Source organism: Schistocerca serialis, chromosome 8 (assembly GCF_023864345.2).
Source record: "Schistocerca serialis cubense isolate TAMUIC-IGC-003099 chromosome 8, iqSchSeri2.2, whole genome shotgun sequence".
Lineage (NCBI taxonomy): Eukaryota > Metazoa > Arthropoda > Insecta > Orthoptera > Acrididae > Schistocerca > Schistocerca serialis.
This window is the reverse complement of record NC_064645.1, coordinates 338,148,312-338,163,170: the sequence shown is the minus strand read 5'-3', so window position 1 is coordinate 338,163,170 and position 14,859 is coordinate 338,148,312. Positions and strand designations below refer to the sequence as shown.

At 37.8% G+C, this 14,859-nt stretch overlaps 1 protein-coding gene across 1 annotated transcript in view; it reads right to left on the bottom strand.

Moving 5' to 3' along the window:
- Positions 1-609: 609 nt before the first annotated feature.
- The window catches only part of LOC126417006 (luciferin sulfotransferase-like), a 114,814-nt gene continuing 100,564 nt past the window's right edge, over positions 610-14,859 (bottom strand). Inside the window, exons 7-8 of the mRNA XM_050084894.1 lie at positions 6,800-6,981; positions 610-793 (exon numbers count right to left, since the gene is read on the bottom strand). Coding sequence (XP_049940851.1) covers positions 610-793; positions 6,800-6,981 — 366 coding nt within the window. The remainder of the gene's footprint in view (positions 794-6,799; positions 6,982-14,859) is intronic.

Below are 14,859 nucleotides of genomic sequence, written 5' to 3'. Positions count from 1 at the left end.
ACTGTTTTATCCAGGCCCTGGTTTATAGACTGCCCTTCATGACAGGCATGTTGTGTGGGAACTGTATTGGCCCACTAAATCAACCCACTTTTTGGGGGAACCTACATACCAGGGGCTCGAATGAAACATTTTTCCCCATTAGCTGTTGATAAATATACTACCATAATTAAATTCTTGTATTCAGATTCATTGACTTCACCAACTCACAATCAAGCTTTCACCTTTCTAACAAACCTGTATCTTGGATTGATAAAAAAAATATATGTTAAAAATATGGAACTGAAATAAATATCTCCACAATTCCATTCATTGTCACATTATTCACGATGATGTACATGCCTGAGAATAATCACGTCCTGGATTAAAGCCAGCATCTGGCATATGGGCTTGACCCACCCAGGGAAAGTACAGTTTCAGGCAGATATTGTGGAAAAATAATTTATTGTTTGGAAAGTAAATGCACCAACATGTTTCAAACACAATTTAGAACATTGTGTATGTTTGCTTTGTTGGGAGTCCTCGTGTTCATATTGCAGAATGCTTCAATCTTCTGGGATTCAGCGTCGATGCCGCCTATGCAGAGGTTGTGAGGACGCAGAAGACGGCCCCTCAGAAGTCGTCGTGTCCGCCAGACACGCCCACCTGGTAGCCCGTGCCTTCGATATGCTTCTGCGTCCACTGGTCGTACTTTTCTATCCAGCTGTCCGGCATCTCCGTGCGCCAGCCACCAGCCTCGCCGCGCCGCATAAACTTAGTGGGGTCAGCGCCAGTTTTCTCCACCTCAGCTGGCTCTCTGTGAACAACAGTACATTGTGGTAAGTCTCAAATATTCTTGTGCTTAAGCATACATAGCGCAAGTACGTATATTGCGGCATACAGAGTGCACTGTCGATGTAGGTGTTCAGAAATTTACAATGCCTTAGGTCGGAATTATGCATGTTGTAGAGGTTCCTTAAGTGGGTACTTTACGATAAGAAACGATCAGTTAGAGATAAACCAGCACCTTCCTCCCCCCCCCCCCCTCCTACCCTTCACAAACAATATTTTAAAAAATCGAATTTCCATATACAAAACATCTAAAAATGAGCTGTCACAGGTGGTACCGGTGGGGCAGTCAGAAGGTGGCGATGGTCACAGAGGGACGCAAGAGAGAGAGAGTGATAGATAAACTGATGAGACAACAGGGGAATGGCGTGCATTTACCGTCGGAAGTGTGCACACAGAATTAGCAAATATTCATCACGTGGACTTGCTGGTCTTGCATTTTCCGTGTTTCGAGTTCAAATTATTCGACATAATATCCTCCTGTTTTGCAAAACAATATTTCTTTATGTGACCCAAACACGTTTCAGCCCCTCTGTGGCGTCATCAGTGGGTTTCCTTTACTCAAATCTGTGAATTGTGAACATATTTTAAGTGATAGCAATTCTACGAAAACTGGGCCCAAAGACAGTTTTGGTTGTTTCTTTCATTACCTTAATTGTGCATTATACTATGCTAGTAGCTTGTCATATGCGATCAAACGATGTTAATATGAATTTTGTTGGCGAGTTAACATTTCACTTTATGTTTAAACGGAATTTTGTTGTGTCAAGATATTTCCTACATATATTTGATATTACTTACGTTTTGATGTGGCAGATCCTTTTATCTTGTTTCCTTTCTGAAGAGTTATTGAAAAATACTACACACATTTTTCGTAATTTTTCTTTGTAAGAAACATTCCTCATGTCAACAAAACACATGGTGAACACCATTGTTATGTGTTCCAATCGAGTCGACTTTCGCTTCTTCTCCTGAGATTCTGAATGCCCGTTGAAGTGCTCATGCCCTCTGGGTAAAAAAATTATTGAAGTGAGTTCGGTGCCGAATTTCGCTTCTGTTTACTTTCTGTCTTTCTTTGTGTGTCTGCATACGTGTATGTGTGGGGGGGGGGGGGGGGGGGGGAGGGGGGTCGGCGGTGTGTGCATGTCTTTTTAGCTGTTTGTGTTGTTGTATCTGTAAAATCCCTATAATGTACTAAATATCGTGCCTTTACAGAGTGTAATGTATTCAGTGATAACCTGTATTTAAAAAAAAATTAAAAACAAAGAACGAGATAATCAGAGCATCTTCGAGCTCTAAAAAGTGACAGCTCCGTAGTACATTGGCACAGCTCCTAATAGCCCACAACCACCACCACCTACAATAGAGATAAATTTAAAAATACGAAAACCCATCCACAGTCTACACAATAGAGGAAAACTTCCACATACAGAAGGCAATGCGAGAACGAAACCAGGATATACATGAGTACACTACAATGTGCAAAGGCACACTATTTAACACGTTAAAGGAACTTCACAGAAAAGACAATACACACACAAAAGAACACCACACACACACACACACACGCACACACACACACACACACACACACACACACACACACACATACAAAAGAGAAAGAAAGATACAATCAAAATACGAATTTGGCTCCAAGCTCACTCGTGAGCAAGTGAACGCCTACTGCGTTGTGGTGAAGCGAAAAGCTTTCGTTACAAACAAAAATTTAGTACAATATTTGTAAATTTGTATTTACTTGGGGTTCTCAATAACTCATGAGAATGCAAAAGACAAAGGACATTTCACAGCAAAATATAAGTAATGGCAAATACAGTATGTAATGTGTATAAGTGCAGATATTAATAAATGTACTACCTTAATATGAACACACATCAATGTGATGGCTGTTTCTTGTCTGTGTCGAACAGTCTTACCACAAACGTGTTACAAACTTTACGACCTGATGTTTTCTGTATGCCCATAACTACACCACTAAGTGGACTATGCCTGTCAGTACAGACTAAACGTTTTGCGTCCAGGCTTCCACACATCAACACCTGATCTGCTGCTCAGAGGGAAATAAACATCAATGGCTCGCTCTTGCAACATGTACGTGGAGGTACATACAACTTATAATAGCCGTAGATAATTAGTCTGCAAAGTACGTAAATACTGATGTAATATTGTTAAGTACACCATCCACAGTCACGAACAGAAGTATCTGCACATATACCTCCTACACTCTCCATGTGTGTAACACATCTTGATACAACAAAATTACGTTTAAACATGAATTGGTGTTTTAACTCGGCGACAACACCATTTGATTGCAGATGACATGCGGCTAGCACAAGATAATGAAAAAATGGAGCTGCATAACTGTATAGTGAAAAAATTAAGGCAATGACAGAAACAAACCAATAGCATCTTTAGATCTAATTTTCGTAACTTAGCTATTGCTTAAAATATGTTCACATTTCACAGATTTGATTTAAGAAAACCTGCTGATTATGGCTCAGAGGTGGTGAAACATGCATGGTTTACCCAAAAAAACATGTTTTGCAAACCTTGCGCTGACGTGACAAAAGTCATGGGATATCTCCTAATATCGTGTAGGACTTCCTTTTCCCGCCATAGTGCAGCAGCTCGATGTGGCATGCAATTGATAAATCGTTGGAAATTCCTCCAGAGATAATGAGCTGTGCTGCCTCTATAGACGTACAAGATTACGTAAGTGTTGCCAGTGGACGATTTTTGCACAAACTGACCTCCCAATCATTTCCAATAAATCTTCGATAGGATTCATGTTGATCTACATGGCCAAATCAGTCGCTCGAATTGTCCAGAATGTTCTCCAAACCAATCGCGAACAACTACGGCCTGGTGAGATGGTGTATTGTCATTAATACAAATTCCATCGCTGTTGGGAAACATGAAGTCCATGAATGGCTGCAAATGGTCTTCAAGTAGCCAAACATAACCGTTGCCAGTCAATGATCTGTTCATTTACACCGAAGTAGCCAGTCCATTCCGTGTAAACACAGCCCACACCATCACGGACCCACCACCAAGTTGCACAGTGCCCTGTTGACAGCTTGGGTGCGTCTCTTCGTGCTCTTACGAACTGCAGACGAAACTCATCTGACAAGGACACAGTTATCCAGTCGTCTACCGTCCAACCGATGTGGTCACGAGCCCAGGAAAAGCGCTGCAGGCGATGTCATCTGTTGCCATACCCCATTAACGTCAAATTTCGCCGCACTGCTCTAAATGATACGCTCGTCGCACGTCCCACATTATTTTCTGCAGTTATATCATACAGTGTTGCTTGTCTGTTAGCAATGACAACTCTACGCAAACGCCGCTGCTCCGGTCGTTAAGTGGAAGCAGTCGGCCACTGCATTGTCCATGGTGACCGGTAATACCTGAAATTTGGTATTCTTGACACATTCGTGACCCTGTGGATCTCGGAATATTGAATTCTGTAACGATTTACGAAATGGAATGTCCAATGCGTGTAGGTCCAACTACCATTGCGCCTTCAGAAACTGTTAATTCCCGTCTTGCGACCATTATCACGTCTGGAACTTTTTCACACGATGCACCGAAGTATAAATTGCAGCTCCGCCAACGCACTGCCCTTTTATACCTTGCGGTACGCGATGCTACCGCCATTTGTATGTATGCATATCGCTATCCCATGGCTTTTGTCACCACACTGTACATCCAGTAACTGGAACTGACAAAATTTAACAATTGGAAAAATCACGCTACAAAGGCACAAGTGGACAATAGGCAAAAGACAGTGTTCATTTCAACGTACGCACAAGTCTATAAGATGCAGAAGATGGTGCAATCATTACTCGGTCTGTAAATTAACAGTTGGTGGATAGAATCTAGGTTGTTTTTCTTGTGATCTTCAGTCCAGGGACTGATTTGATGCAGTTCTCAATGCTACTCTATCTTGTGCAAACCGGTTGACCTCTGAATAACTACTGCAACCTACATCCTTCTCAATCTGCTAGGCTTATTCATCTCTTGGTCTCCCTCTACGAATTTTACCTTCCACGCGTCCCTGCAGTGATCCCTTGATGCCTCAGAACATGTCCTACCAACCAACTCTTTCTTCTAGTCAAGTTGTGTCATAAATTCCTCTTCTCCCGAATTCTATCCAGGATGTAGGTACTTAATGACAATGCAGTATTCAGAAACTAATACAAATGTGGGCTTCTTGTTTAGCATAACAATCTTCCCACAAATATTGTGCCACCTCAAAATCCTCACAGTTGCGATGCGCTCGAACGCCAGTACGCGGCTGGTGTTGAGCGGCGGTATTGGCAGTCCGATAGTGACACCTCCTAAATAAAACTGTCTGCCGTCGGGTGACAACGTGTAACTTAACTAAATTCATGTTCTAAATTTTTCGTAGTTTACAAAACAAGATTTGTGCTAGAAATTTCTCATATCAACGGTGGACTCGTACCGTGCGGAAGGTATGACATCCAGAAAGCGACGTCACGCCTGTCTGAATGAAGATATGTAATGTAATAAACGGTAATACTTTTAAGCTTATCAATAATTCTCATTTTCTAAAAGAAACTCAGTGAAGCCATCTCAGGTTTTAAAGTTTTAGATCAGTAACATAATAATAAATGCAGTCTTGAAGGACATCCACTTGTATTTTAGCTTTCAGCGCACGAGTTGATCTTGTGATTCTGAGTCATTTGCAAGCGGTGGAAAAGAGAAGTGCGGATAGGTAAGCAGAGGTTGTGAAGGTGAGTCAAGATCCATCCTCCCATTAGTAACAATGAGAATTCAGAATTAATGTAAACAGCTCTAATATCGGAAGTGGCAGCAGCAGATGATGGGAAAAAGTCGTCTCTGTTATTTGGGTTACGGAATGCAAGATTTTCGAAACTGAAATTGATGACAATGTTCGGTGTTGCCACCAAGAGCATAATGACGTCAGGGAGCACCAAGGCTTGTTGCGACAGTGGTTACAAAAACTGAGGCTTGAAGACATCACTCTTCAGCGACCTCACCACAACAGCAGCATCTCCGTATCTGCATACTCAAGACAAGCCAGTTCTTACGATTGTTAATCTTTTTTCAGAACTTCCAGGAACCTCAGTCCATATTTCAATATATGTGGTGCTTTATTGGAAAAAGAGTACTCACGTTAATTGCCTTTAAACTATTATTTAGCATAACGAGTTTCCTGTTTCCTCTATTCAAGTAAATTTAACTCACAAGTTTGAATGTATAATAGTTTTTCAAAAGTCCACAATTACGACAAAAACTCGTTGTCATAAACATTGTAAGAATATGATATTGCTCCCACAGAGCTAAATAATTGTTAACGAATACTATGGACGCTTTTCTTATTTGAATCTGTTGAGAATATGTTTCAGTTAAAGTATATTTTCTTGACCGTAATTTTGTAAAGTAATTATTAACTCGGTAACTTATTTAGTCACACTGTGCAATGCACTTTTGCATTGGTAGCGGGTGTGGTACGTTAAGTTAAGGTCATCCTATGCATCTTGTATCCAAAAGTTGTTTAAATCTCAAGTTTGTTGGAACTTTTGTTTGTTTTGCCGTTTGACTGCCTCGTCCTGCAGCTTAATATTTAGTTACGGTTCGCTGAAGAGAAGTAATCTGCTACCATCTCATTTGTATGATGGGCAGTGGAGAGGCGCGGCGGGGTTGGGAGGGGACAGGGAGGGTACGAGAATACGAATTTTTCAACAAAGATTTTAAAAAGTCACTCGAGAATTGTACCACGAAACTAACTGTCAATAATACTCGCCAGAAGCTCACCAACTTTGAGCAAAACTGTACGGCAAAAAAAAAAAAAAAAAAAAAAAAAAAAAAAAAAAAAAAAAAAAAAAAAAAAATTTACTGAATTGTATTCACAGCGAGAGTGCATACGTCATAGTGCCCTATTTCGTAAGATCTACATGTAAATACATACTTTTTCGGTAATTCACTGAGGCCATTCCGCAGACGGATGTTGGCAATGTACTCTTGCTGGTTGACAGCGGGGTTGTTCTTCATGCTGGAGAAGCTGAGATGCTCACAGAGTTGTTCCATCTGTTCGTCAGTCACATTCTTTCCCAAGAACTTCGCGGTTCTCCTGATCACCCTCGGAAGATCCTGGAAACGAAACGTACTACTGTCAGTAGAATTTTCAAAATATTCCAAGCAAATGTAGAACCAAATTAACATACACTTAAGGAAGGTTTTTAGTTCGTAATATTAAACAGTGAACACAAAAACTGGTAGAGTACGACATCAGTTTCGAATCACCAATGACTGTGACGTACCCCACTTTACTTCAGTTAAGTTGTGTAACGAAGATGACATGTATTTTTGTAGTACGTTGACTGTCTATAGGGTAATGCTCCCGTGTCATTTCCTAGCAGTTCCTCTTGTAGAGCACATGACAGCAGCGCCAAACAATTTTAGACATATAAGTTGTGTTTATTTATTAATAAGTCTTCAGAATGTGATATACATATGAAATTTCTACAGTGGCTAGCCTAGTTACTATGAACATTTTCATGAACTGGGGAATCAGAAACCAATATTTGATGAAAGTCTGGCAGCCCTGCTGGCATACAAAATTAACATTTAGCTTTTTGTATTACGAATTACTGCATTCATGGCTAACAGCAGTTACCACTGAAGCCACCGAAAAGATGACAAAATTTCAAAACGACAAACATCGAAGTATAACGTAAAAATTGGTGAACACATTCGGTGCTAGGTATTGTTCTCACCTTAGCAAAAGCAGATGCTTGTTTAAAGAGAGGAAATTGTTGAGGTATCACAGAAGATTACAAAAGTAGCCCTTAAACAAATTATTGACCATCATGTGTACCATAAAGCGTAGACCTCCATCTTACGAGCCAGGTAGGTCAGCTAGAGCTGGTTTGATCTGCGTGTCGGTTTAATCACTATTCGTCGTGCACAGCGTGCTTAGATACGGGCCAGCCTGAAGTCGTCCTCGCACTGGACTTGAAAGCGGCTGTGGACGTGGATTTGATCAACGGTGGTTAATGCCTTAAGGACTGCATGACATCAAAGATGTACTGTTACAATACATCTGCTCACTGAGTGTAGTGCGTAAATTGTGGAATTGTGAACTTAGTGTAATTATTTACATTTTGGTATCTGCAAACATTGTAGGACTTTCTTATTAAATTAATAGAAGAGTGTTCCACAATATTACGCGTAAGGGTGCTGTCTCTCAGGAGTGGGTGTGTTCGATTTTGTGAAAATACCAGGGAACAGGCCACAATGAATTTTAGGACCGCTTCCTATGCACTGCCTGGTTCGACGAAATTCAAATTTTACTTTATTTATTCGTACAGAACGCTTGACCGATTGTGAAATACATAATTCCTTTGTAAATATTGTGTATGATTGTGTGTAGAAACGTAGAAACAAACAAGCACACAATCACACAAGCACACATACACACACACACACACACACACACACACACACGCACACACACACACACACACACACACACACACACACACACACACACACACACACACACATGAAGTGCAAGTAAATTTAACAGTGCTATTGCAGTAAATAAATTATTGCTTTGGTTTCATCTAAACGAGTGGTTGCACTATTTGCAGTAGAAGATTTTGCCCTCTCTTGTCACAACTCTTGTATTTCACCTATTTTAGAAATACCACTAATAAACTGAGGCAGTGACTTTGTACAAATGAGTATCGGGATTTTAACTTACTGAAAAGACAAAGATAAAATAATTTTTAAATTATGTTGAAGTTATTGCAAACTTTTTGTAATGGAAGTTTAAAAATCTGATGGCATTTCTGAGTGAATATGGAACTTTAATGTTTGGTAAGATCTTTCAGCAGAGTGAAAGTAGGATTTCCTATAAATTGCACAATTTTCATAGCCAAATGTGGAGTGTAAAATCGGTAAATGGGCATTCAAATTTACCAGCCTGAAGTTTAGTTTTGCATAAAAAAGTATAACTGGTTGAAAGTAATCAAGGTCATTAAGAAAAACGTAGTAGCGATTTGAGGGAAATAGAAATATTTCATGAACAGCTGCTGCTAGCTTTGGGAATGAAGTGTGCAAACGTTTGTGTCTTCAAGGTCTACCTATTTTACACATAAAAAGTTACATTAGTATGATATTTAACTGTCAGAAAGGCTTGTTCCGAATCAAGTACTAAATTTAGCACATTCTGACATCAGAGGACACATAAAATCAAATGAAGTGTCAGTAACATCATGCTTTCTGAACAGAACTCAAAAACAAAATAAAAACTGAAAATTGGTCAAGTCATTTGTGAAATGATTTTTCTGAAAGTTAGAAATAAAAAAGGTTAAAGAAATATTTTACACACTTTTGAATGATGCTCAGAATTATGTACAGCAAATGAGGTGCATCCTGAGCTAAATTAATAATGCAGATAATTAGATTAAAACTATTTGAGATACTGTAGACCAGGAGACAGGACAGCCAGTCTAACATTCCATGACAATTAAACCAAGTGCAAATGTTGTGACTGATAATTCAGAAGTTGTGAGTACTTTTAACAATCTCCTTCTAAAAGTACCAGCAAAAATAGTATGAAATTGTTCAGTTTAAGAAACAAGATAATGTATTAAAAGTGCCATTCTGCAAAACGTTAAGCAACTATAAGTAGCACCAACATCGTTCACTGGTGTTAACTGAATCATCAAAAGTCTCAAAAATAAAGTCTCATATAATGTTGATGGAATTTTAAACAAAATTCTGAAAAAAATGTTCTAATTTAATATGTAATGTTACTAGTAACATAAACGATGTATCATTGACCCAGGGATTTTTTCCAAACAGGTTAAAATATCCAACTGTTAAACCTCTATACAAGAAAGGTGACATAAAAGATTTAAATCATTACCATCCAATTTTCTTACTGACATATTTTTCCTAAAATACTGGAAAAAGTAATGTACTCCAGAGTGTTCACATTTTTAAGTAGAAACAGTTTACTTAGTGTAACACAGTTTGGATTCTAGAAGAGTTATTCAACTGAGGATGCTATTTAGACATTCACCCACCAAATATTGCAAGCCTTAAATAATAAATTATCGCCATTTGGAATTTTTTGTTATCTTTCCAAGATGTTCGATTGCGTAGATTAAAATCTTAGAAAAACACAGGTTTTATGGAATTACTGTCTTTACATGCAGCTTGTTTGAATCATACTTAATAAACAAAATTCGAAAAGTTGTGAATCATGCAGACAATGTTAGAAAGTTAGAAAACTATAATGACTGGGGAGAAATCACAAATGGGGTCCCATAGGGTTGAATTTTAGGTACACTCTTATTAATTATATATGTGAATGAACTTCCAAATAACATTTATCAAGCCGAATGGGTACTTTTTGCAGACAATAGTAGTGTCATAATAAATCCAATTAGAGAGGACGCAACAGAAGAGGTTGTTAATGACATTTTATAAAGACTTATCAAGTGGTTCTCAGTAAATGAACTCTCTCTCAATTTTGAGTAAGACACTGCATTCAACTATGTACAAAAATGATACCAACAAGTGATATAGCACTTGAGGAGCAGTCAGTGAATAGGTTATAATGCTCCAAATGTTTGGGTATATATATTGAAGAAAATTGGAACTGGAAGAAGGATATTACTGAGATACTTAAATGATTAAGTTCAGCCCTGGTGCAGATCACACATGCTTGGGTATTGAGCTCATGAAGATAAGTAATTAATTCTATAATAACTGTCAATTAAGTAATATTACACTGTATGTAATTTAGAGTCTGTTTCATATAATCTATTGAATGTTTCACTCTTTTCAAAGTATTTCTCGAAAAAACAAAAAAAATAGCCTAAGGGCCAGTTTCCAAGTACTTTACACATAGATTTACATACAAATTTAAGACATTTCTTTAAGTATTAAGTGAAGAATTTAGGTTGTTTTCATTACACATATATTTAGTAGTGTCATATCTATTCAGGGAATTAAAGGTTTTAAGTTCTATCTTTTATTTCCTTTCAATACACGTAAGGTAGATATTGCACATACACGATCTTAGGCCTAATTTTTAGGGTATATAAGTTTTGATTTTTGACGTTAGTTTAAGTGCATTACCTTGTTGTGTTAATAGTATACACGTATACAAGTGTTCCACATAACTTTAGTGACTCTTGTGGCCTGTAGTTAATAGAATATTACTGTTATTGCCTACGCAAATTTTGTAAAAATATTGCAAAAAACCATGAGTGAGAATGTCTGAGCTGCCATGGAGAGTCTGTCCGGGGCTTCTGTCCAGCTGTTGTGGCAGATGGTCACATTGGGGTGAATATAGTATCATGGGCATTGGGGAAGTAAATGGATCTCTTCCATGGTATTGCAGATTATGTTCAAGAGATAGGAAAATAGCGGAATGGGAAGGAAAGAGCCCTTCAGGCTGAACTGAATAGTGCTAGGGAGGAACTAATGAGGTCAAGGGGGAAGAAGGGTGAAGACAGGTGGAAAGTGGTTGCAAGGAACAGGGGCCACAGAAAGAGAACATTATCTGACAGTTTCAGCATTGGCACAAGCCATAGATTTGCCTTGCTACCTTAGCCAAGTAAGGGAAAGGCTCAAGTAGATGTAAGTGTAATCAGCAATCAACAGACTTTCACTAGGAAACCAACTGTTTCAAAAAAAGTAGTATATAGGAGGAAAGCTCTGATGTTAGGTAGTAGCTATGGAAGAGGTGTGGGCTAGATCCTGCAGGAAAAATTAAGTGGCAGGTACCAGGTCACAGGTATTTTCAAGCCCAGTGTATGTCTTAGCCAAGTGATAGAGGATGTAGGATCATTGTGCAAGGGATTTACAAAGCAGGATCATGTTCTGGTAGTGGATGGAGTGGGAAACAATATTGATAGGGATCAGGGTTACAATATTGAGTGTAACCTGGTAAAAATAGCATCTGCAACGAACCATACAGATGTTGGCTTGGTTACTGCTTTCATGCAGTATGATCAGCCCCAATTGGACAGCTCTATCAAGAGGGTCAATATGGAACTAGATCAGCTGTCACAAGATTCTCATAAAAACACAGTGAAAAATAATGTTGTATATTGCATCAGAATATCAGGGGATCAAAAAATAAAGTTAATGAGCTTCTTGTTTCCTTAGAAGATTTAAAAACTGAGGGTGGAATAGATGTACTATGCTTGTCTGAACATCATATAGTCAAATGTATAGAAATGGTAAATTTAGGTGGATATAAGCATTCAGCACATGTAAGTAGAGACACTATGGAGAGAGAGGAGTTACCATATATGTTAAAATCTGTAATAGTGTGCAAAGTTTCGAAATTAAAAATTTTTGTGTAGAGCAACATATAGAAGCATGTGCATGTGATCTTAAACTAAATAGTGGCACTTTTATAAGTAGCAATGTATAAGTCCCCACTGGAAAATTTTCAACTATTTTTGAAAAACTTGGATTGTTTATTGTGCTATCTGTCAGACAGAGGAAAGCAAATTGTTGTTTGTGGGGATTTCAATGTACATTTTCTGAAAGTCTGACAGAAAGCTTGAAGTAGTACTTGGTTCTTTCAATTTGATGTCAGTTATTGATATTTCTATTCAGGTGGTACAGGAAAGCAGCACACTGATAGATAATGTTTTCTTAGGACAAGAAAAATTTAACAAAAAAAAAATTTTCCTGTTAACATCATGATACATAGCTAGTTACAGTATATGATATAGCTCCATACAGTAATGCAAAATAGTCCTCCAAAATAGTGCATTCAGTTAAAAATTTAGCAACTGCAGATCTTAGGGAAAGCTCATAACAGTTAGACTGAGATGAGATGTACAGGGAACCTGATTCTAATTTAAAATTTAACCTCTTTCATGATACCTTCGTGAGTATATTTGAAAACAGTTTCCCTAAGAAAACAATGAAAAATAATTGTAAGAAATTATGTAAAAAGCCATGAATTACTAAAGGGATAAAAATATCTTGTAAACAGAAAATAGAAATATATCTTATAGCTAGGAGGAGTAATGATTCCAAAACAGTGAAACATTATAAAAACTACAGCATTGTATTAAGAAAAGTTATTAAAAAGTCCATAAGTATGTGCATTTGTCTGAAATTAGCACATCTGATAGTAAAATAGTAACAGAATATTGTTAAAAGGGAAGCAGGGAAACTGAGAGCACAGGAAGACTGTATTTCTATCAAACTCAGTGAATAGTTTAACAAGAATTCAGTTGTAGAAAACATTTTTAATTATCATTTTTTAAGTGTTGTAGAGAAAATAGGATCCACCTATTCATTAGAAAATGCAATACAGCATATGAAAGAGGCAATACCTGTGCAATTTGATAAAATTGATATTTAGCCCACCTCTCCTACTGAAATTAAGAAAATAATAAATTCACTCAAAAATAAATGCTCACATGGAATTGATGGCATTTCCAACAGAGTACTAAAAGCTTGTCCCAAGAAATAAGTAGGATTTTCAGGTGCATATGTAGTAGCTCACTGAAACAGGGTATTTTTCCAAATAGACTGAAATATGCTATTGTTAAACAATTGCATAAAAAAGGGGATAGGTCTGATGCTAACAACTACCACTTCCGACGATCTTATCCAAAATTCTTGGAAAAGTAATGTATTCAAGAGTAGCATCACATATCAATAAAAATGAAGTACTAATAAAATGTGAATTTGGTTTTCAGATGGGCTTTTCAATAGAAAATGCTATTATATGCTATCACTGATCAAATATTAAGTGCATTGAATAACTGAACGTCGCCAATTGGGATATTTTGTCATCTCTCGAAGGCTTTTGATTGTGTGAATCACGAAATTCTTCTAGATAAGCTTCAGCATTGTGGTATGAGCGGAACAGTGCACAAATGCTTTAATTCATATCTAATTGGAAGAATGCAGAATTTTAAAATTAGCAGTACAAATTGTCTGCAAAAATCAGCAGAGTCTTGGGTCCCTTATTGTTCTTAATATACAGGATGGTTCACCAACTGTTGTCACCTATAATAACTCCAAAAACATGACAGTATCTGAAAAGTTTGTGGAACAAATGTTGCATGGGACAATGGTGGCTATAATATGACATTGGTTTTTTGTTTCTAGGTGGGGTCACATAAGAAATACAAAGGTCAATTTTGTTTTTTATATGGTATGCTATAGTTTGGTACTTATTTTCTAATAGTGGCTATCAAGACAAATCCAATGACTTGTAACAGTAAGGCCTTTGAAGGTCAACAAAGGTCAAAGAAGTGGCATGAACGTCAATTTACAGGAGGTGTTCGAAGTGATGACCATTCATATCAATGCAGTGCTGCAATCTTCTTATCACTTTGGCACTTACCGAAGCACATGCTCTGACAATTCTCTCTTGTATATCGTGCAAATAGTAAATATTCTAAAATATTCTCCGATATCCATCTAATGTACCATTGACACGTAAACAAAATTTGACAGTTTCACAATACAACACTAATAGGAATGGTAACGCCAGTATCATCGAATCAAGTGAATGTGAATGATGTATTCCTTCGAGAAACAAGTCCATATGCCTCTCATTTACAGGGAATGCCAACGAAATTCAGTGAGAGCTAGAGACTTATACACTGATAGATATCCTCAACGTACTCACCTTACACATCATACATGTGTATGATACACTGACAACAACTGGATCTTTAACACATCAGAAAGGAAAGTTACTAACGAGGAAACGGAAATTGGTGCTCTTGCAAATGTTGTTCGAGATCCTGTCTTAGTTCATGTCAAATCGTAAGGGAATCTGGCATGAGCCAGAGTAATGTTGTTCGTGTTCTGCATCGCCATAAATATCATCCTAACCATATCAGTCTCCACCAAGGATTAACTGGTACAGATTGCGTGCATCACACTGAATTCTGCCGATGGGCTCAACTTCAGATTCAGAGGGCTGATACATCGATTAATTTAATTTTATTTACTGATGAGGCT